The 20,691-nt window shown below is 65.5% G+C and overlaps 1 protein-coding gene across 1 annotated transcript; it reads right to left on the bottom strand.

The window, feature by feature from the left end:
• Positions 1–1,092: 1,092 nt before the first annotated feature.
• SLC22A18 (solute carrier family 22 member 18) lies at positions 1,093–20,399 on the bottom strand. Its single transcript, XM_064576036.1, has 10 exons — positions 20,119–20,399; positions 17,279–17,376; positions 16,385–16,545; positions 15,955–16,087; positions 8,430–8,548; positions 7,017–7,124; positions 6,320–6,420; positions 3,574–3,675; positions 3,259–3,379; positions 1,093–1,325 (listed from the first exon to the last, which is right to left on the bottom strand). Exons 1-10 carry the CDS (start codon positions 20,260–20,262, stop codon positions 1,138–1,140), a joined length of 1,275 nt encoding a protein of 424 aa, XP_064432106.1. The 5' UTR covers positions 20,263–20,399; the 3' UTR covers positions 1,093–1,137.
• Between the last annotated feature and the right edge of the window lie 292 nt (positions 20,400–20,691).

Raw genomic sequence — 20,691 nt, 5'->3', positions numbered from 1 at the left:
GATAGAGCCTCACCACGGGCTCCCTGCTCGGCAGGGAGTCTGCTTCTCCCTCTCCCTCTGCCTGCCGCTCCCCCTGCTCGTGCTCTCTCTCTCTTTTTCTCTGTGTCAAATAAACAAAATCTTAAAAAAAAAAAAAAAAAAGAAACCATTCTTTGCAAGGCATTTTCTCCTGAACACTACTTGTGGTTGGGGAAGGGTTCCTCCAGAGAAGTGGAGAGAGTGGCCCCAGGGCCTGCACGGGCCCCAGATGCACCCCCATCCTGCCCAGAACTTCAGGGGGACAAAGGGTGAGAGCCCCATTCCTGGTGGGTTTCACAGAGAAGCTGGTCTGGTCTGAGCTCTTGGGCCAGGAGGGTTGACAGACCTCCGCTCTCTGTGGCCCCTCTGGTCGGGACCATGGAATTCTGGTGTTGGGGGTCCCGAGCTGTAATAGCCTGTTTTCCAGGCAGCCTGTGTGCTGGGGGGTGGGTGGGAGGGTTTTGGGGGGATGGGTGACCTTCATGGTTTCAGGGTCACCTGCCCCCCCTGCTGGGATTGTTCTCTCTGTCCTGGTCATGCTGGCCTCCCCTGCCTGGTGCCCCTCTCCCTAGAGCGGGGTGGAGAGGTGAGGGAGGAGGAGGGACGGTGCTCCCCAGTTCTCATGACTTGCTGCCTGGCTCCACCCACCGGGCTTCCCACCAGGGAGCGGGGGCCGGTTTCCTAGACCTCTTTCCAAGCCTTGAACTCCTCATCTTCGAAAACAAGCAGTTTCCGTTCACGTGGGGTGACTGACAAGGGCGAATGGGCAGTGTGCTTAGCCCCGAGGCCAAGCGGTGGCGGACTGGGGGTGGGCAGAAAGCTCCCGTCTCTGGGGTTTGAGCAGCGCTGTCTGGGTGCGGGTGGTGGCGGGGGAGGGGGGCTTCTGACTGCCCCCCCCCCCACAGTGCACTCCAGGGGGCAGGGCCCACCGCACCAGGACAGCTTGGGTGACTGCTCTCTCCGGAGCCCTGGGGCCCCGCGGCCGGCCCCCTCCTCCAGGAAGCTCTCCAGCCTCTCCATCCCTCTGTCGCTCACCCCCAGGTCCCCTGTTCAACCCACGGGACTTTGCAGAAATCAGGCTGGAGGAATTTATTGCTGGTCTGTGCCCTGGGACCGTGGTCACCAGACTTTGTCCGGCTTCTGGGCCAGAGGCTGTCTCCAGAGTGCCAGGAGGACAAGGACGTTGGTGGCAAACTGCACGTGGCCGAAGACGGGGACCCCAAAGCTGCGGTACAGGAGGCCGCCCACCGTGGGCCCCAGGGTGCGAGTCAAGGGCTGCACGGAGGCACAGAGGCCCAGCATGGTGCCTGAGGGGCGGTGGCGGGGGGGTGCAAGTCAGGCTCGGCCAGGTCCCTCGGCACCACTGCCCTGGCCACCCACTCCCCGGACACAGCTGAGGCCTCCCCTGCCCCCCACCCCACCCCGTCCCGCTTCTGCTCCCCTGGCTCCCTCCACCCAGACATGTGGGTCTGCTCCTTTCGGACCACCCAGCCGGGCAGGGGCCACACTGCCACTTCTCAGATGCGGGGCTGAGCCTGTGCCCTGCCCCAGAAAGTTCCCGAGCAGCACAGGAGGGGCCTGGGCCTGGAGCCACAGGGCACGGGCCAGGCCCTGCCCTCCTAGGCCTACCAGGGAGATGGCATCCCAGCGGGGCCGGGCACTGGGGAGGGTGGGCGTGGCGCTGGGGTGCCAGGCAGGCTGACACCCCCAGGATCACCCCCACAGCCCCCACTGCCTTCATATGGACGGGAGAGTGCCCCCCACAGGGCTGCGGAGGGGCCACCCACCTGCCTCTCTGCACCCACTTCCCAGGCTCACCTCGCTGCCTGCGCCCCCGGCTACCTGATGCCCCTGTCACCACACCCCTCCCAGCAGCTGTGCCCTGTGTGGGCACGTGTGCGTGTGGGTATTGTCAACAAGACATGTGCCCAGAGGGTCCCGGGCTCCTGGGGCTCAGAGCCCTGGTTCCCTCCCATCTCCCCGCTGGGCCAGCTAGGATGGCCTGGGGAGGCCCCGCCTGGGCTCAGGACCTGGCGTGGGGGAAATTTAAGAGCGGCTTCTCCCATCGCCCACACGCCCTGCAGACACCGGCGAGCAATTACCGCCCCCTCTGTGGTCTCAGGTTCCCAGGCTGGTGCTGGGAACCAGCTCCTGGCTCCTTCCGAGCTGAGGGGTGGTGCCTGGGGCCCAGGCTCTGTGTGGCCCCAGTGCCTTGGGTGTGCTCCGCCCTCTTCCCTGCAGGGCCCTGCCCCCATCTCTCCGCACTTGTTCCCCTGCCTCCTCCTGGCCTCTCCTGGGTGCCAGCCCACCACTCCAGGACACCCTCCAGGCCCGGCCGGCCACCCATCAGCCACCCGGTTCCCATCCAGGCCTCTAGACCTCACTCTGTCCCTTCCGGACCGAGGGGTGGATGGAGTGAGGGTGGGCCAGGCCCCCTGAGCTTCCTAGCCTGCTGGGTTCTTCACCCTCAGGCAGCCACAGGAGCCCGTGAACTCGGCCTGTCCCATGCCGGGACCATGCCTGCCAGGAGCCAGGGGAATGGGCAGCAGCTGGGCACTGTCAAGCCCTGGGACGTGAGTCCGGATGGAGACTCAGGCCTCGAGAGAGAGAGCTAGGTGCAGAGTGAGGGCTGGCGATCCCTGTCTGGGGACACCTGTGTCCCACCGGGGGGGGTGGCTGGGGGCTTCGCGCCTTCGTTCACTCACTCAGGAAGCACTTGCACACACCCCGCACTGGGTGCCGGGGAGGGAACGGAAGACCGGCTCCTGCCTCCTCCCAGCCTCGCAGGCAAGCCCCTTCCTGTGCTGACCACGCTCGGCCCCACTGGGCCGTCTTCCTAACTGGCCCCTGCAGGAGACTTTCAGCCCCACGCATCCCTCCACACCTCTGCCCAGCTGGGATGCCTGGAATGGCATCTTTCCATCCTCCTTTTTAGTGAAATCCTGCCCATGCTTCAGAGTCAAGCCAGACACCACCTCCGGGAAGCCCTCTTCCCATCCGCCAGGCCCGACCCAGCCAGGTGGCGAATTTTCACCCGAGCCGTCTTGCGGCCCCCAACCCCTACCCCACTCACGCAGACCCCAGGCCGCCCACCCCACTCAACACTCCCTGGGTCGGGGCAGACCCAGCCTGAAATCGGGGGGCTGCTCCATCTGAAACTGCCCAGAAAGCTTTCCAGAGAGGAGGCCTGGGGCTCCCCAGAGCCTGCCCCTCCCTGGCTCCTGGGGATGCGGCTCTCACCCGTGTCTGAGGCCGAGACAGCCTTGGTCAGCATGCTGTCGGTGACCACGTTGAGGGCACACAGGCTGAAGACTAGGCCCGGCATCAGGAGGCAGAAGTGGAGGACGCTGGACATCGGGGCCTGGCAGGGCAGGGAGGCATGGCAACTGGGGGCCTCACGGGACCAGGGTGGAAGGGCCTGTCCCCAAAGTCCCACGGAGGGTGGCCCTGGGCGGGGGTGAGGGGCTCAAATGCATGCTGGGCCTGTGCAGAGGGTCGGGGGACGGGCACGGGTCCCCGGCCGGAGCGGGGGACAGCCCAGAGGCAAATGCTCACCATGGCCAGTCCCACCACGATGAAGCCCAGCACGCTGGTCCGGAGCAGGGCCCCCTCCGAGAAGTGGCTGCTCAGCCGCCCGATGACCAGGCCCTGAATGACCTGGGGAGACGGCGGGGTGGGAGGGGTCTGGACCGGGGGCGCCCCCGCAGCTGGGGGCCTCCCTCGGGGTCCCCTCCCGACCCTAGCAGCCACCAGGTCAGAGCAGAAGAGTGGGTCCCAAAGTCTGCATGTCAGCAGCAAGGGCCCTGGGGGGATGGGCCGGCCTGGGCCCCCCAGCAGGCACCCCTCCGCTCACACAGCCGCCCAGTGGGCCGGTGGGCCCCTCGAAAACCAACCTAACAAGACTACTTCAAAGCAGAGCCATAGATGTCCTTAAAGGAGGCCTACTTTCAGACTCGCCTTCTCTTAACGTTTCTCCGTTTGCTTGTTTCTGTGGAGGAAGGTCTACCGGGCAAGCCCCTCAGTGCAGCACAGCTGGGGGCCTCTCAGCAGCACGGGAGGGTGAACCCGGCCTCCGCGTTCATACAGACACCCCGACCGAAACCCTGGCGGGGTGCTGTGGTGCCTCAGTTTCCCTGTTCACTTAAAAAATCCTAAACTCCCATGGCTCAGGTTACTACAGGGAACCAGAAGTTAACAAACAGGTCTGTCGGCTCACACCTGCCCCAGGGGTAACGCGGGCCACCTGAAGCCCCCAGTTCTGTGCAGCTCTCTCTAACAGCGCCCAGAGCTGGGGGGGCCTCGTACACCACGTCCAGCCTCTGCGCGGACCCCTGCGCAGCACCCCCACCCTGTCTGAGTAAATCCAGGTCCCTCGGGCCCTGCAGGCCAGCCCTCCCCCCGCACGCGTCCTCAGAGCCTAGCTCTCTGCCTCAGCCTGCTCAGCAGCCGGTGCGCTCCCCACCCCCAGGCCCTTTGCACCTGCAGTCCTCCCAGCCCCGGGCTGACTGCCCCCTCGAAACTCGCACCTCTGCCCGTCTGAGGACCCGATTCTCCTGCGGGGTGCTAGTCACCCTGACGCATCAGATGTGCAGGTGGTCGGGGGCTTATCTCCGTCCCCCTTCGACCCCGTATGGTGGGAGCCCCCCATCACTGTGGTGGCGTGGTGCCTGGGGTGTAGGCAGAGGCGCAGCGGGGGCTCTAGCAGGAGGGCCTACGAGGGACAGAGGGCTGCAAGTCCCCCGGGGCGGCGACGCCCTCCCCTCACGTTAGGACCATCTGGGCTGCCACTCCCCACCGGCCCCCAACCCTAGTGCCCCCCCACACCCAGGGAGCGGGGAGGGGGCGCCCGTGGTCTCCCTGGGGTCGCCGCACTTCGGGGTGGGGCAGGAAATGGTCTGTGGAGGGAGCAGCAGGTGGGATCCCAGCTTTGGGGGTCAGGCGAAGGCAGGCTCAGCCTACAGGGGGGCCGCCGCTCAGACCCTCTGTGAGCAGCCCTACTGCTCCCCGGGCTCTGGAGGCAGGGAGGCGCCTGACGCAGGGGGCTTCGGGCCTCTCCCTGGAGACACAAAACCCCACCTCTGCCCGCAGAGGAGCCCCAGCTGCCCCCGGGGGCCGGCCACCATCCTTGCAGGTGCTGGAGCCCCAGGCCTGTCTCAGGCGGGGTCACCACCAGGCTCCTCATCTGTCCCCGAGGGTCTCGGGGGTCTGCTTCCTTGAGCCGACGCACAGGCCTGGCCTCCCGGGGGCAGCCATTTAGAACGGGGCACCAGGGGCCCCCAACTCTGGTGCTGTCCCTGCTACTATTTTGTGTCTGTCGCTTGCTTCCCAACCAGGCCGGCCCTCCCTGCTGCCCGTGCGGAGCAGCCCCGGGAGCCGCTATTTTAGCCCCAGGGTCCCGACCAGTCCTGGGCCCAGGGGCGTGGGGAGCAGATGGCCCGGAGGTGCCGGAAATGTCACGTGCTTCCGGAGAGGTCCAGGGCTACCTTCCCCCCCACCCCAGACGGTCCCAGAGCAGCCTCTCCCGCACTCCGGCTGTCGGGCAGCCGTCCAGGGTGGTGGCAGCACGTCACCACCTGTCGCCACCGCCCCAGGGCCTGGTGCGGATGCCCAGGAGGAGCGGGGCCTGGGAGCGGGTGCACTGGACACCTGTCCCACCTGGACACGCGCCTCGGGCGCCTCCTGACGCGCAGTTCCCAGGCTCGAGGCATCTCACAAGGGCAGAGGGTGACTGTCACTCGGGTGGGGCTTCCCGAGGTGGCCAGCCTGCTCTGAGTGCTTGGCCACATCATCACCCCCGCAAGTCGTGGTGCTCCACCCCACTGGATGGACAAGGAGACGGAGACTCTGAGAGCTTGGGGAACTTGCCTGCTCGTGGGCAGGTGGCCTTGCCACGCGCCCCACCACTGGGCGCTCCTCCTGCCCCGTCCCGTCTGCCGTGGGGCGCCCAGATGCACACTGGGTGGGCCACGGACCCTCGACGTGCTTCCAGACAGGAGGCCAAGGGCTCACCAGCCTCCACGGGGTGCTAGCCTCCTTCCTCCCCTCTCAGACAAGCCCCCCCAGGCCGATGGGTGTGCGCACAGGACTCAGGCCCACAGGATGCAGGCCCATCAGTGGGAGCCTCCAGCAGGGAGAGGCGGACAGGCCTGCCTGTGAGGGGGAGTGTGCACCCTGCAAGGCGGGAGGGCAGTGGAAGCTATCAGCGCTGTGGAGAAACTGAGGCAGGCAGGCTGCGAGGTCCGTTGCATCCAAAGACCCCTACCCACCCAAGACATGCCTTGAGGACTGGGCAGCCACTCACCATCTGGAGAACCCCGAAGAAGGACATGAGGTAGCCAGCCTGGGCAGCATCCAGCTGGAAGAAGTCCATGGAAATGATGGAGAACATGACCATGAAGAGTCCTGGGAGAGGGGAGGAGGGGCTGCCTGGTCACCCCAAGCCCCTGGCCGTAGGGCCCACCTCCCCTGTCAGCTGGGCTGGGAGCCCTGGTCCGGCCACAGTGACCGACAGCTTTCCCGGGGAGGTGGGGGGCCCCAGGGCTGACAATGTGGGAGGATGTGACCCCAGACCCACTGGTGGTCCCCAGAGGCCCCTTTTACTGAAGTCAGCCACTCGGGTCCCATCCCCGTGACCCCAAAGAGCCGACCTGGATCTGGGACAGCTGGTGGGGGCCTGTCCGGGCAGCCCCCTGCATCTGCCTTCACCCCCTCGGACCCGACCCCAGAACCTTCACTTTTGCAAGGGTGAGAACTTTCTGGGGTCGAGAGATGAACCCTTCGCGCCAGCACAACACCTCCTTAATTTGGTCTCTGTGCTGCCCCCCAGTTAGAGGACCTCAGAGTGGGGCTCGGAAACCCTAGGGCAGGGCGCTGAGGACGGTGTGGGAGGTGGGGGGGGGCCCTGCTTCGCCGTCAGGGGCCATCTCCTTCTCCGGGGAGGGCGTGGAGCACGGGACACGGGGCGGAGGAAGGGGTCCGCCCCAGGCTCTGAGACTCACCCGAGGGGAAGCCGGACACCACCTTGACGAGAAACACGGGCAGGACGCCGGGCCTCAGCAGCAGGCGGCTGATGGCCTTCAGGTCGAACACGCTGGCCCGGGCTCCGCCTGGGGGACCCGGAGAGGCCGCTCAGACCACCGGATGGCCCACTCCCCAGCTCCCCGGCCTGGTCCCCTCCCCCTCTGTCCGGCTCTCCTGGGGTCCGCCTGTATTTGGCTCTTCCTCTGTCCCTCGCAGGCACGTCCTCCCTCCCGACCTCTCAGTCACTGGGCACAGAGGCACGGGGTCCTCTGCTGGCCCCTCTGTGGAGCCCTGACCTTCCCTTGTGGCACCGCTCTGCCCCCCACCTGGCGCTCCCCTAGAACCGCACTGCTGAGCACCAGGGCGCCTGCCACTTTGGGACTCAGGCTCCTGGCTGACCCCACCCCGTGGTCCCCCCCATCCTCCCCAGGCCTCCCCCTAACATCTCCCCTGCCTCCAGCCTCAGTCTCTCTGAGCCCCCATGCTTCCCCCCCCTCTAGACTGCACCCGGTTCAGCTCCGGTGGCGTCGGCAGCCCGGGGACGCCCGGCACTCCAGAGCGGCTCACGGAGGGAAAGAGCGCGCGCGTGGCCCCTGAATTCGACCCCCGGCCCCGCGTGCCTGTTGTCTGGACCACACCCGCCTCAGCGGGTAGGACGCCCCCGTGGGCTCTTGGTATGTCCTGGTCTTGGCCGACTCTCCCTGAAGGGAGGTCCGCGGTACCGACTCGTGTGGCGGAGGGCTCATGCCTCATACCGGCCCAGCATCCAGGCACGGTGTACCTGGTGGGCTCACCTGGAGGGGGGTACCTGGCGGGGTGTACCTGGTGGGCTCACCTGGAGGGCTGTATCTGGAGGGGAATGTCTGGAGGTGGATACCTGGCGGGGCTTACCTGGAGGGGCTCACCTGGTGGGGCTCACCTGGAGGGGGGTACCTGGCGGGGTGTACCTGGTGGGCTCACCTGGAGGGGGGTACCTGGCGGGGTGTACCTGGTGGGCTCACCTGGTGGGGCTCACCTGGAGGGGGGTACCTGGCGGGGTGTACCTGGTGGGGCTCACCTGGAGGGCTGTATCTGGAGGGGAATGTCTGGAGGTGGATACCTGGCGGGGCTTACCTGGAGGGGCTCACCTGGTGGGGCTCACCTGGAGGGGGGTACCTGGCGGGGTGTACCTGGTGGGCTCACCTGGAGGGCTGTATCTGGAGGGGAATGTCTGGAGGTGGATACCTGGCGGGGCTTACCTGGAGGGGCTCACCTGGTGGGGCTCACCTGGAGGGGGGTACCTGGCGGGGTGTACCTGGTGGGCTCACCTGGAGGGCTGTATCTGGAGGGGAATGTCTGGAGGTGGATACCTGGCAGGGCTTACCTGGAGGGGCTCACCTGGTGGGGCTCACCTGGAGGGGCAGCCTGGGCATGCGTGCTAACTCCTTTAGTGCTGATGGGGATGCAGGTGAAGCTGAGGACGGCTGCCACGAGGTTGGCCACAAGAGCCACGGCGGCTGGACATCGAAGCCTGGAGGTGAGAGTAATGGTCACACAGGACTTGGGTCCCTAGGTGTGGGATCTCCCCCACGGGCCCCTTTAGCCACGCTTAGGTCTCGACCGCTGAGAACAGCTCAAACCCCACCAGCCACATCCCCACGGCCTGTGACTTGGGGGTCATTAGGTGATGGGATGAAGGAGCGGATGGAGCTGTCACCATGCCCGATGCTCACGCTGCAGCTGCAGCCTCTGGCATCCACGGCTTGTGGGTCCCGGGTCTCCGAGGAGGGGCAGTGGTGGGAGCCGCAAGCTGAGCCCTGGAGGGCTGGGGTGGAGTCTCCCAGGGATGGTCGGCTCCCAGACTGCCGAGGGGTGGGAAGGCCCCCAGAGGACAGGCCTGGTGCATGTGCGTGCGTGTGTGTGCGTGCACCCGCTGCTCCCAGCCAGGGCAGGGGCGGCCCACATCTGGGGACTCAGGACTCAGCTCCAGGCCGGGTCTTCCCACATGGAGGAGCCCCCTGCACAGCCCTGGCAGAAGTGGGCCAGCCACGGGTCCTGCCCATTTGACAGAGGTGCAAATTGAGGTTCCCAGAAGCAGGGTCCTGTCCCCAGATCAGTCCTCGTCCCTCTGTTGGGACTGGAGGGACCTCCTGGGGGGGGGGGGGGACGGCTCGGCGGTGCCTTTGGGTGCCACGTATCTGGCCCTTTGGGCTGATGGGGAACTACATGCCAGGCGGCCGGGGGCCGGGGCACCAGGAGGCCAAGGGGCAGGGGTGCAGGGGGCCTGGGTTTGCCTCCTGGCTCCACCACGGGACCCCCACTCAGCCTTGTGAGGCCTCTGTCCCTTCCTGCTCGGTAGGCCTCAGGAGCCCCCAGACACCACGCCCCCTCTTCCTGCAGTGTGGGCATGCTGGGCTTGGGAGGGGCTTCGGACGCCACGCTCAGGACACCACCAGGGACCCAGACTCAGGCGGGCCCCTCAGTTTTGGCATCTGAGAACATCCGTCCCCGCCGTGAGTCACTGCACGGAAACTCAGCCCCTGACCCCCTGGAAGGGCCAGGCGGCCAGGCAGGCCATGTCACCTGACAACATGGGCCCTTCCGACCATTACCATTTCTTCTGGAGGCCAACCTGGCACCCTCCTGGGGGTGGAGGGGGGACACAAGAAGGAATGGAAACTTCGTACTGAGCCAGGCCCCGCTCTGACTTTCCAGGCTGGCACAGGGCCGCAAAGCCCTTCCCCTCAGCCGCAGAGGAAACTCCTATACATCCTGCAAGAGCCTTTCTCCGAGAGCCCCTGGCACTGCGTCCTCTCAGAGGGGCCTGCTCCGTCCGATGGCCAGTACCTGGCCTTGAGGACAAGTGGGCCTGGGGGGCACCCTGCGCCAAGACCCCAGGGAACATCAGACCATGGGACACACATGTGAGCTGTTTGCAGGCACCATGTCCTGACCCCAACCTCACCAGAGCCCCCAGATCTGCCCTGTTCGGGGCCTCAGGGCATAGACGCAAGGTGCCCTTGGCCCTCCGCGGGGTGCCAAGAACACACTTCCCCTGCCCCTCCCCCGCACAGCTCACGTATGTGTACACACAGAGCTCCTACGGGAGACACAGGTGGGAGAGGCCTTGTTCCACATGGGGTCGGGGGGCCAGTGGGGTCAGTCCCCCATATCTCTGGCCAGGCCCTGCCCAGGCTCACACAGGTGGTCGCTGTAGAGCTGATAGTTGCTGGCCCTCCCCTCCCCTCCCCCACTGGCCCATCTCTGGCCGCCCCCGCCGACCCCCACTGCCCGCGATGGTGGATATTCGGGCTTCCTGGCCACCAGGCTTCCAAATAAACGGGCATTTCCACAGACCCACAGGTCAGAGGCTCAGAGGCCTGCGCTCAGTCCCCTGCGGAGGACCGAGGCCGGCCCAGGCTGGAGCCCCCTCCTCGGGCTGGCAGGGACTGATCTGTGACGCGGGCAGGGACACCCAGCCAGAGAGAGGGGCCCTTTCTTCAGGACTCGCGCGTCACTGCTTGGGGCCTGGAGGGCAGGGACAGAACCTGCTTTCTTCGCCAGATGCCCCGGAAATTCGCGGGAGCAGAGGCAGCCACTTAGATGGCTATTTCGGGAGGCTGGTGACAAGCGAGGGCCGGGTGGTGGCAAGGAGCCAGGCCCCTTCTTGTGGCATCTCACCCACCCCTTGCGTGAAGGCTGGTAAACCAAAGGGAGCATGGGGACCCTGGGGGACCCGGTGGGGGGTGGGGGACCGTAGCTTCTCAGGGGACATGGGGGGTGTCCTTCCACCCTCACACCCCCTCCAACTTCCCCAGGACAAATGCCAGAGGGGCGAGCAGAAGGCAAGGGAACGGCGGGCCAGCTCGGCCCCTCCGCCCCCCACCCCTGCACGGAGGGCCGTCTCCTCGGCCTGGGTGCTCTCTGCCCCGGTGCCCCCACCGGGCGCTGCTCCGTCCTCCAGGACACAGCTTGGCGCCCCTCCCCAGGGACCTTCGGGTCAGCGAGCCCCTGAGCACGGGGCAGAGTCAGCTCCCCCACCACCCGGGGCCTCCCGCCTCCTTTGTGCGGGACCCGTGGGATGGCCGCGCCCCATTGCTGTTGGCTCGTTGGAGCCGAGTTACAAATTGAGTGTCGACCACGACTGCAGGCAGGCAGGCAACGTTCAGCGTGTCTTTGTCCACCCACCCCTTTTGTTTTCGGTTGAATGGATGGACAGGAGGCCGGAGGGATGGAGGCCACGAAGGGGCTCTGGGCAAGACTCCGGGCACCCGAGTCTCTTTGTCCTTTTGCCCTTCTCTGCAGCGACCTTGCTGGGTGACCTCCTCTCCTTAGATGCAAATGAGGGCCAGACTCCCTGGGGGCCAGCCTCCCGGACACCTTGTCCCCACCCCCAACGGCTGCACGGGTTCCCAGGGGGCTGGTCGCGGCTGGTCACCAGCGCTGGTTGATGGGTCCGGGCCTTGCCTCCTCAGCTCGAGGGCCCGCCGTTTGCCAGTGAGACATTGTCAGGAGGGAGGTGGGCTGGGCCGTCTGCCCACCGTGCCTGCCCACCTTGTGCTTTTGTGCCCTCTACCAACCCAGTCCGACCACAAGGTGACAGTACTCATGAAACCAGCCAGGGCTGCCCTCGCCCTGCTCTGAGGCTCCCCTGGCTCTGGGGGGCTCAGGGCCTCCTGGGTGGCACACCCCTCTCCCATCCAACCTGGAGGACAGGCTGCGGTCAGCTGGGACCCAGCTTCACGTGACACCTGCCTGCAAAAGTCACCAGACTCACTGGATGTCAGCCTGGGGCTTGGGGTGCAGAAGTCACCCAGTGCTGCCGTATCAACAATATCTGAAAACAGAAGTCCTGTGGGGCCACTCCAGACTCAGCCTCCCTCTGCCTTCCAGGTGCCAGAAAAAAGGCCGAGAAGCCTCGTCTAGCCTGACCCTTTCCAGCCCTCCATGTCCCGAGCACCTGATCCCTCCATTTCCAACCACACAGGCCTCCAAGCATGCCCCGAGTTCCTTCCTGCCCCAGGGCCTTTGCACAGGCTTTCTCTCTGCCTGGAACACTGTCCATCGCAGCCCACCTTCAACAGCTGACTTCTCCCTCACCTCTCAGGTCTAAGCTGAGCTTACTCTCAGCCAGCTGGGCCCTGTTTGTGCACTTCCCTGTGCCCGGGACACCCAGGGTCCTTCTGCCAGGTCCCGTGGTGGGGAGAGCCTCGGTGAGCCATCGTGAGCACCAAGTGGAGCAGGCCGCCTGGCTGACCCACGAGTCCCTCCTGTCTCCGTCATTCAGGGCAGCCCGAGTGTTTACTCATTAACTTCCAGAGGAAGCAGGGGTGTCACCGTGTCACTGGGGTGGAAACCCTCTGCCAGCAGGATAAGACCTTCCCCTTCCCCGGCCAGACCGGAGGCTGAGATAAAATCCCAAGTCCTCAGGGAGATAAAGGGTGTCATAAATTCCCTCTGAGTCACCGAGGGCCCACCGGGCAAAGCTCACGCCGCCAGAGCAGAGCCACTCACCGCCAGCCAGTGCCCAGGAGGGCTGCCGGTGACACGAACGCATCAGGTAGCCTGACCTCCAGGGTCTGTAGCTGCAGGCTGCCCTGCCCGGTGCAAACCCTCCCCAGCCTCCGTGAACTGCTATCCTCGTGGGCATCTGCCCAAATCCCGAGCCCTTGCAGGGGACCGAGCCCCCGCTGTACCCGAGACTGTGAGTACGACAGCCCATCCGCACTCAGCGAGTGGGGGGCCTGCCCGCACTAAGTCCAACAGTCAGGCCTGGGGCTCCCCCCTTTCCAGGAATCCCTGGACCCGCTCCCCTGGGACCTGACTCAGGGCCATGAGTCACAGAGCGCCGCCCCCCCAGGCCCTGAGTGGGGAGCCAGGCCTCCCAGCTGGAGCTCCGGGCTGAGCCCAAACCAGTTAAACCAGTGCCCTTCCCACACCCTGAGGCTGCCAAGGCCACTTCCTCTCTCCGCCCCCTGCTCCCCTGAGGTGGGAGGCATGGCTGAGGCCTTTCGGGGGAGGGGTCACAGGAGGTGGGTTGGGCAGGAAGGTGGCGGCCAGGGAGCCCTCACAATGTACCTTGGTTTCCATCGAGGAAAGGGAAGGAAGGCGCGAGGTGGCCCTTGCCCCAGGAGGACCGGGAGACAGGGCATTGGCCCTTGCCTTGGGGCACTGGGGTCCTGGAGCCCACTTCCCCTGGGCCTTAGAAGGGGAACCTGGAGCTCCATGGGGGAGACTCACTCTCCTGGGGATCTCAGTTTTCCCACCCATCAAAGGAAATATACAGGCTATCAAGCACCTTATATCTTGGGATGAAAGAAGGCAGGGAAGAGAATGGATTGTTCTGGAAGGTAAGGGCAGGGGTGCAGGCAATCTTAGGGGCTGCTCGGGGAAGAGGGCAGTGAGTGGTGTCTTCTGGGCCGGCAGCTAGGATGGAGGGAAGGGAAAGTGATGGCAAGAGGGGACATGGGTGGGGCTGGCAGAGGAAGGTTCTGGACAGCCCGCACACCTCGGAGCCGTGCAGGTGGGCCCAGTTCACAGGTGAGAGCACCTGTCCAGGTGACCGTAGGTGCCCCGCAGCCCACGGTAGTGGGTGGCTGGGCTGTTGAGAGTCCAGGTGGGTGGGGCAGCATGGGGGGGCTCCTACCTGCCCCGCCTCTCCCTCTCCTGTCCCCTCTTCGCACCCTGCCCCCCACTTACATGCTCCCAACCCTCTTTCTGTCCTTCCTGGGGAGACTGAGGCCCTCTTTCTCTTGCTCCCACCACCCCAGCGGCTCACGTGCAGGCAGAACCCGCAGTCACTGCCACCCCGTCAGTGCGGCAGGGCCCTCCCTGCCGTGACCCACGTGCCCCATGGCTTCTGGAATGTTCTCCTGGATCTCCTTCCCTTCATGTCCTCACTGTGCCTCCTCCTTGACCCCTGCTTCTAATATGAAGTGCCAGGTTGGGGCTCAGGGCTTGGGGCTCGACCTGAACTGGGTCCTAGGGCTTAAAAACCACCCAGGTGAGGACACACCCCCTCTCCATCCACAGCTGCCTTGACCGCTTGCTGGGCACCAGGGTCAGTCCAATGGAGACCCAAGTCCCACTGGCCCCAAGGATTGCTCAGATCTCAGCAAGGTTCATGGTTCACCCAGGGCCAGCTCCAGAGTCCAGGCACGGCCCTGGGCTCGCACCCGCATCCCGCCCGTCGGCAAAACCAAGGCCGACCCTGCCCTCTGCCTTCTCCCCCCACTGCCACCCCCGGTCCAGCTGTGCCCCTCTCCTGCCTGGACTGGTACAAGAGCCACCTCACTGGTCTCCTCACAGCGGCCCTCGCTCCCATGTTCTCCACACATTAACCAGGTCACACCCCGTTCCTGCTCACACCTGCCCAGGGCTCCATGGCCTGGCCCCCCTGCGCACCTCCCCTCCATCCCCCCCCCCCGCTTCCCCACTCCAGCCACACCGGCCTCCTTGCTCCCCCAACCTCAGGGCCTTTGCATTTGCTGGGTCTTTGCTTTCCCAGTCGTCCTCCTGCCTCCCCACTCACCTCCTTCGGGTGAGGCCCTGGTGGCCACCTGTCCATCTGCCCTCGATCCCACTGTATTACTTTTTACCCCATGTGGCTCATCCCGACATAATAGAAATACATATCGTTTGCACTTTATCCGAGGACTTGGCCTGTCCTATTGGCCACCGTATCCCAGAGCCTGGAATCGAGGGCATTTAGTAGCAGACGAATGGAGCCCCGCCTTTCCCACTCCAGCCTCCTGCCTGAGGAGTTCCGTAGACACAGACATCCACAAGCCAGGCTCTGATGAAAATACTGCGGGTGGGGGGCTGAGGACAAGGACCTCCCTCCACACTGGGAGCTGGCGTAACAAGGCCACCCTCCCCTCCTGTTCCCCAATCCCTGGGGATCAGCCATCACCCGGTCGCTTCTACTGCTGCTGGGGTCTGTCGCATAGGGTCATTCAAGATCGGGAGGCCTGGCAGGGTCAACCGAGGTGCCCGCGTGCACGTGCATGTACGAGTGTGTGCACGCGCGTGAGTCAGACGCCAGACTGACTCCTCCCCTGAGTGGAGTCCCAGGGCAGCTCCCAGGCCTGCACAGGGACGTTGGGTCACCAGCTGGCACACGGCCTCCACCCACAGCTGGGCACCCACCTTCCAGACCGACAGCAAAGACTTGGGTCTGAATGAAGGCAAGGGGCAAGGTCCGCTCCTATGAAAGAAGCCGATTTTGAGTGGGTGTTGGGGCCCTGGGAGAGGAGAGGAGGAACAGGGTGGGGCGCTGGTCGCCCAGCAGCGGAAACGAGGTGCCCCTCCCTAGCCCGGCGGGGCCTCTCCAGGGCTAGGCGTCTCTGGGTCCAAGGTTATGCTCTTCTCCCAGGCCGCACGCTGGGGCCGCTGGTACAGACGGTTCTGTGGTTACCAAACCTCCAGAAGCTGGGTCCGGCTGCCCCCAGGGTCCCCAGCCCAGGGCCACATGGTGCCCATGGGTCATGCCGGCACCCCGCCTCCAGGGCCTGCCTCGGGTTTCTCTAGGTCCAGCCTGATATCCATGGGACCCCTGACGGCCGCGCGTGCCCCTAGCTGGGACCTCCTGGGGCCAAGGGGCGGGGGGCGGCCCTGCGCCCGCCCTTGTCCTGGAGCGCACCCTCTGGGGCTGCGGCGCGTGGGGAAGGTGCCAGGTGGCTGCCGCGGGGTGGGGGGGGGCCTGCAGTCGTGCTCCTGCCCGGCCCCGCCCACGGCCAGCCCCGCCCACCACTAGCCCCGCCCACAGCGCGGGGCCGGACGGATCTTCCTTCACCCGACCCAAGCTGCTCAACGTGCAGATGGAGAAACCGAGGCCCAACTTCGGCCTTCCTGACCAGCACCCCCACCCTGCCTCCCGGCCCCCGCCACCCCCCCCCCCCCCGCCCCCGGGGCCGGGTTCCCGCCTCGGCCACTCACCCGCACGCGGCGCTCAGGGTCCCGCCGAGCAGCGAGCCGAAGATCATGCCGACCCCGAAGCACAGGCCCAGCCGGCCCAGGGCCGCCGGCCGCTCCTCGGGCGCAGACAGGTCGGTGATGACCATCTGAGCGGCTGGGGGCGGAGCGGGGGCTGAGCCGGACGACCCCCTTGCGGAGCACCTTGCGGCCCAGGCCACGCCCCCACCCGCCCCTCCCCCACTTGCTCCCCAGGCCACGGTCCCGTGTCACCCCCCCCACCCCAGTCCTGCTCTCGGGCCCAAACTGGCACTCAGAGGGTGACCTCCGTCCCACCCTCTGGCTCTGGCCACCCCCACCTCCCTCAGGTCGTGCCCTGGGCCCAGGCTCCCCCAACGTGCCCCCCCAACCTTGTCCTCCTGCAGGGGCCCTACCTGGCCCTACCTGGCCCTACCTGGCAGCCCGTGCATGAGTGCTGCAGGCAAGGGCGAGACATAGAGCAAGGCCACGCCGGGCAGGGCCGGGCTGCAGGCGGCCACCAGGATCAGGTAGAAGGCGGAGGACGCCAGGAAGCTGAGCGTGAACGCGGCCCGCGCCCCGCGCTGGTCGGCAAACCTGGGGGGCCTCAAACTGTGAGCCCCACGGATACCAGGCCGGGTCCTCTCTCCTCTGCCCCTGACACCCACCCCGTGGGGCTGCCGGGTTGCTAGGCCACAGGGATCCCCTCATGGCCGACGAGGGAGGCCTGGGTGCGGGATGGTCGGGGCAAGGGCCCCTCTGGGGGTCTCAGCTTCCCAGTGCTTCCACTGCGGCAGCTTGCAGCGACCTGCGGGGGGTCTGACCGAGCCGGGCATCCGCACTCCCTTCGAGAATACCTTGTGGGGTCCCAATGGAGCACGGGTCTATGAGTAGTACAATAAGTGTCTCCCAGGGGCACCTGGGGGGCTCAGTCCCTTAAACGGCTCAGGCCATGATCTCAGGATCCCCGGGATCTAGCCCTGGGTCAGGCTCCCTGCTCAGCGGGGAGCCTGCCTCTCCCTCTGCCCCTCCCCCTGCTTGCCTGTGCTCTCTCTTTAAACAAATAAATAAATAAAATCTTAAAAAAAAAGTGTCTCCCAGGCTCCAGCCCTTTCTCCACCCACCCCCAAGCAGCCCCAGGAAACCCCCCCAGAACCCCTGCTGTCTGACTTTCCCATCTCTGGAGCCCCTTTCCTGTGCAGTTACCCTAAAGATCCTGCCACGTTGATCTGGCCTCCTCAGGGTTTGCAGGAGGATGTCTGCTGCCCTGTCCCAGCGCCCCCGCCTGAGCCCAGTGCCTCCCCCACCGAACATCCCTGCCCCCTGGTACCTGCCAAACACTGGCCCGCCCAGCAGCTGAAGCACGCCAAAGGCTGTCTGCAGGTAGCCGAAGGCCACAGAATCCAGGCCCAGCCGCCGGGTCAGGTACTGCAAACACAGGAGGGGCCCACAGGAAGGGTCAGGGAGTCCGGGGTGTGCAGTGGGTCGGGAGTGGGAGACGTAGCCCTGAACTGGGGGGAAGGGAAGCCCTCTGACCACGCTGCGGTGTGCCCGGGAGGGGCCCTCAGGCCTGGAGCTCGGCTACTTATAGCAAGGAGCCCACTGGGGCCTCTGGGACCAGCTTCACCGGGCCCAGTGGTCAGGGACGGCGGCTGCCGGCCCTCCTTCCCCTCTGCAGGGCACACCTCGCCCATTCGAAGCTGCCTGGTGGACTGTAGCATCTTCCAGGCCAGCAAGAGATGGTCCCCAAATGCCCTGATGATGTCCAGAAGGTGGCCCATTTCCCAGCAGGACCCATGCCTGCTCTTGGGGGCTCCTAGCCTCTGCAGGTGCCACCCTGGGGAAGGTAAAGGCCGTGACGAGTGTCTGTCCAGAGAACGGGAGGAGTCCTGGGGACCCCAGATTAGCCCGCTCTAATCCTCTGACTTCAATATTCCCCACCCTGGCCTCTGAGTTCCTGGCCCCTCCCTCCAGGGATTCCCCCCTGTAATGGGTTGAATTGGGTCCCGCCCACAAAATCCTAATGCTCAATATTCGGAATGTGACCTTATTTGGAGATAGAGTCTTTACAGAGGGAACCGAGTTCAAGGAAGGTCATCAGGGTGGGTTTGGTGTCTTTATACTGAGGGGAATTTTGGACACGGCCTCACGCAGCAGGACAGCCGTGTCAGAGGATAGTTGGGGTGGACCCTGGAATATGTGGGGAGTGCCTGGGACGAGCAGAAGCTGGAAGAGGCAGGAAGGACCGTCCCCTGCGGGCTTCAGGGGGAGGCCTGAGACCCCGGGATTTGGACTTGTGGCCTCCAGTCTGTGAGAAGCAAACTTCTGTGGCTCTAAGCCACCCGAGTTTGGTGCTTTGTCATGGCAACCCCAGGAAACAACTACGCCTCATGCCCGACCCCACACCCTGTACTCTCCCTAAGCTCAGTCAAGGGCATCCCTCCCGCCTGCCTTCTTTCTCACCTGCACACCCCCTTCCCCAGGGCAGCTGCAATCCCAGGGCACTGGGCAATCTCCCCTCCTCCTGGCATGGGACGGGGCAGGGGGCTGGGGGCGCTGAGCCCCACTGGAGAAGCCTGAAGCCCTGCTGTCTGGTCTCTCCTGCTGGCGCACTTGACTGGACGATCATCGCACGTTCCCCTAATGAGTCCACACTCTCCCCGCCCACTGTACCCCACCTTCTCCTCGCACTCAAACCTGCCTCGTCCTCCCCTCCCACCCCAAAGACCTCTGCTTCATGGCTGATGCCTCCGCCCTTGCAAGGGTTCAGGTGCAAATCCTCAGAGTCATCCCTGACCACTCCTCTTGCACAGTCACATCCAATCCATCGGCAACTCTTGGGCTCAACCTTCACCACAGACCTCAAAGCCAGCGGCTTCCTACCTTCCCCACGGCCAGCACCCTCCTGGAGTCCTCGCAGCCTTTCTGGGGCCTTACCTCCTTCTCCTCTCTGCTCACTCCTCTCTAGCTGCACTGTTCTCACTACTGCCCCAGGGCCTTTGTACCAGCCAGGCTTGCTCTTTTTCCTTTAAGCTTGCCTTCTCGGGGAGGCTTTCCTGCCCCCGTCGGTGGGCACTCCCAGCCCCTGCAGCACGCCTTCTCTCACACATGGCACGGTCTAAGGATTGTGTGTTCCGAGCCTGCTGTATTCCAGGTTCTGAGAACAGGATGCACATAATAGGTGCTTGGTGAGCATTTGCAGAACAGTATGTTCCACACGTGCTCTGCCTTCAGCCGTTCACTCATCACTCCCTGCACCAACCCTCCCAGGGAGGGACGTTGTGACCCATTTCACGATGGGACGGCGAGGCGTCTGCCCAGCCCCCTGGCTGCTAAGGAAGGGAGTCAGCGCCCCCTCGCACCCGGATCCCCGGGCATGGACTGCTCATGACAATCCCCTGGGGAACTTTAAAAAGTGGCCGGCTGCTGTGCCATGGCCCCACCCAGGCCAGACGGGAAAGGCCCTCTGGGACCTCCACAGCCAGGCCAGCTCCACGGGGGTCTGCTGAAGGAACCGGCAGGAGGGCAAAGGCGGGCTCTGCGGACAGCAGGTGAGCGGGCACGGAGAGCTGACCACGGCCGCTTAGCCAACGGCCTATCACCGGGCAGAGTTCCAGCCTGGGGGAGGCAGCGGGGAGGAGATGGGGCCAGCCCTGCCCTCACGGGGAGACAGAAATAATTTAATAGCATGGAACAGGGTGTGGGGCGTGGGCAACCTGCAGGAGGACTGACCCAGCGGGACCTGGATGGAGGGTAAGAGGTTCTAGGGTCTGGGCAGGTGTTGGGAGGGAGGCCTCCCTGTGGAAGAGGCCCAAGCAGAGGCCTGAGCGCAGGAAGGACAGGAGCTGAGCAGGTGTTGGGGCGGTGGATCAATAGGGCAACAGTCCTGGTGGGGTGGAAGGGACGGAGCCAGGCCAGCCAGGGGGAGGGGCACTGCCACCAGAAGGGCTGCGTGGCAGCGGGGGTGGCTCCCTATGGCCCCTCCCCGAGGCCGCCGTGCACCAGAGCGCAGAAGTGCTGATGGAGGGCCCAGAAGGCAGTCCCTGGGTTCCCCGACGAGGGGCCTGGGCAGCCCTGGGCCCCCACCCCCGGCCCCTGCCATTGCACGATGGAAGAAGAGAGGGACAGTGGGGCATGCGGGTGGCTTGCTGCCCGGGGGAGGGTACCCACCGGCATGATGGAGAACCGCATGAAGAGGCAGGTGAGCTCCAGGGCAACCAGCAGGTAGGTGAGTAGGATGAGCCGGGGATGGCCCAGCGTGCCCATCTTGCCGGAGTGCTGACCCTGGCCCCCAGGGGCTCCGGCTCCCTGCATCCCAGACAGGTGTGGCGGGAGAGCCTGGACGGATCCGAGCAGGAGGCCGGCACAGCGGGCAGGGGGCAAAAGTCGTGTTGTGCTGGGCGAGGGTGCTGAGTCACGGGGCGGGAAGCGGGCCGTGCCTGGCCTGGCCTGTCGTCGAAGAGAGGGCCTGTGGGAGAGGCCAGAGCTGCAGGACCCCCAGCTGGGCTTCCAGCCACCTGCTATGTGACCTTAGGCCACTCTCGCCCTCGGAGAACGTGGCAGGCAGCCCTCCCCCTCCGCCAGCGACAGCTTTGGGTCTGTGGGCACACAGCTCCTGGGGAATGTGACACAGAGACCGTGCCCCCTAGTGTGGGCCAGGCTCCGCTCCCCCTGTGCCTTACACAGGGAGGCACCAGCACCCCATTTTAAGAGGGAAGCCCCGTTGTAGAGGCCCAGATGGTT

This window comes from Mirounga angustirostris, unplaced genomic scaffold (assembly GCF_029215605.1).
Source record: "Mirounga angustirostris isolate CCGP_5_RB_7025 unplaced genomic scaffold, mMirAng1.0.hap1 SCAF_13, whole genome shotgun sequence".
Taxonomy (NCBI): Eukaryota; Metazoa; Chordata; class Mammalia; order Carnivora; family Phocidae; genus Mirounga; species Mirounga angustirostris.
This window is presented reverse-complemented; position numbering and strand designations above follow the sequence as displayed.